At 47.6% G+C, this 1,829-nt stretch overlaps 2 protein-coding genes across 2 annotated transcripts; both read right to left on the bottom strand.

The window, feature by feature from the left end:
• Positions 1-25: 25 nt before the first annotated feature.
• On the bottom strand, positions 26-802 carry H257_17871 (hypothetical protein; the record flags this gene model as incomplete). The annotated part of the gene is made up of 3 exons (XM_009846823.1): positions 26-299; positions 518-676; positions 738-802. Coding segments are annotated over 3 exons (498 nt in total), but the record flags the coding sequence as incomplete, so codon positions are not given.
• A 783-nt stretch (positions 803-1,585) lies between these two features.
• Positions 1,586-1,798, bottom strand: H257_17870 (hypothetical protein; the record flags this gene model as incomplete). Its single annotated transcript, XM_009846822.1, has 1 exon — positions 1,586-1,798. The coding sequence occupies one exon, from the start codon at positions 1,796-1,798 to the stop codon at positions 1,586-1,588; it is 213 nt and encodes a 70-aa protein (XP_009845124.1).
• Positions 1,799-1,829: the final 31 nt, after the last annotated feature.

Here is a 1,829-nt window from a genome sequence, read left to right as displayed (position 1 = left end):
CCATAGTGCCAAAACGAACACGAACCCTACGGTACTTTTCCGTGGTCTGGGAATTCATTTCGTGCCGAGCAGCCATAACATCAATGTGACCGAGTTGTTGCATCGTCGCATTTGTCGGGATTTTGACGGGGGCGGACGGCGGCAAACGAGCCGTCACGACAGTAGCGTAGTCGGTTTGGAGCGGGCCAAGGGCCTGGCTCTGGTCCTCAATGTATCCTGCAACGCGAGCTGCCGCAGTCACGAGGTTGTTCGAGGTTGTTCGAGGTTGCACGTTCTTATCGCCGTGCCGATGTCTTTTTCTATTTCGTAAATTACAATATGTCTTTTTCTATTTCGTAAACTTCAATATGTGAATAATCTCTACAAAATTTTGACGTATTCATATCATTCGAGCTTTTTACCGACGTAAATAAAGAGTTGCAATGTGAACGATGCCTGGGTATTGCGTACTTTGCTTGCGTTATCCCAAACTTGTCAAAGAACAACGTTGTAGTTTACTAGTGTGACTTTGGTGTACTCATCCTGGGTCGTGTTGGCTGCAACCTTTACACACACTTCCGTTGGAACCTGTGGGTCCCACAGGAGCTTGGCATTCGATGTGTCGGCGTGGTAGTCGGCAATCGCAGTGGAGACGTTTTTAACGACCAGGGCAGACACAACACCAAACGTCGTGTCGCTGGCCACGGTGAGTTCGGTTGGCTTGCCAACGCTCGTTCAACTCTTGCCCAAGGGTTTACCTACCTTGGTAGTGATGGCAGCGAAAGTTCTCCGGGAACTCGACGGTCAAGCGTTCGCGCTGCATGCTGGTGTCAACCACTTTGTCAGTGAGATGCTCCAGTGAGTAACGACCGGGCTTTATTTAGCTCGAGTGCCAGACTCACGGTTTGCGTTGTTTAACGTGTGGTTTTATATTTGACATCTATTGATTTGCGTGATAAAACAATGGGCAAATTGGGTGAAAAGCACAATATGCTTTATCTATGTTAATATGTTCTTGAATTTCAAAGTCCAATCGGCGGCAACAAATGTGCTGCCGTCATTTTGTTCATACAAATGAGGACATTTCGGCAGGAGCCCAGAACGTTGTCGAGCATGCCAATGCCGCCAAAACGGCTAACCCTCTATCAAAAGCGGAAGTACATCGGTACTTACACAAACAACCGCATGGGCTCAACGAGAGTTTGGTCTCAAGGTCCACCCGACCACCGTTGGCCACATTGTATATTACGTCGCACGCCTTTTGGACACTTTTGGTCAATCTACTTCGAACTGGCCCCTACAGGTCCTGCAAATACGGTTTAGATGGAATTCATCCCAAAACCCCGAAACCCCCAATCTGCCTGCCATTTCTACACTCTCTGTGATTTCAGACCGCGGTCGCAGATTTGAGCATAAGTACTTACCGGTATGGTGAAAGATATAGTATTCAGTCCAAACACTGCCGTTACTGTGAAACATCTGTAAAGTAGAATACTTGGACGGAAACCTCGGATCGACATTTGAAAAGAGTCAAACAATCTCAAGTCTACAGGGGATACAGGTCCTACGTAGTATTTACAACAAACAATAACAAGCGCCGCGTTTTCTAGGATTTAGCCATGGCCGCGGTCACCACTTGGTCCAATACAGTCAAGTAATTGCGTGCAAAATACGATCGGATATGGTTGGAGTCTTTGAGCACGGGCTCGCCTTCCTTCATCGACACCACTTCGCATACATCTTGAAAGCACTGGTTGTCTGCAAAGTCAATGATCGTCGCATTCGCAGCCTTGGTCGCGTCTTCAATCAAGTCCACCATCACCTTGTGTTGTTGTCGAAATGCAGCTAAA

This window comes from Aphanomyces astaci (assembly GCF_000520075.1).
Source record: "Aphanomyces astaci strain APO3 unplaced genomic scaffold supercont1.124, whole genome shotgun sequence".
Taxonomy (NCBI): Eukaryota; Oomycota; class Saprolegniomycetes; order Saprolegniales; family Verrucalvaceae; genus Aphanomyces; species Aphanomyces astaci.
The sequence above is the reverse complement of the archived record's forward strand: the minus strand, read 5'-3'. Positions and strand labels throughout refer to the sequence as shown.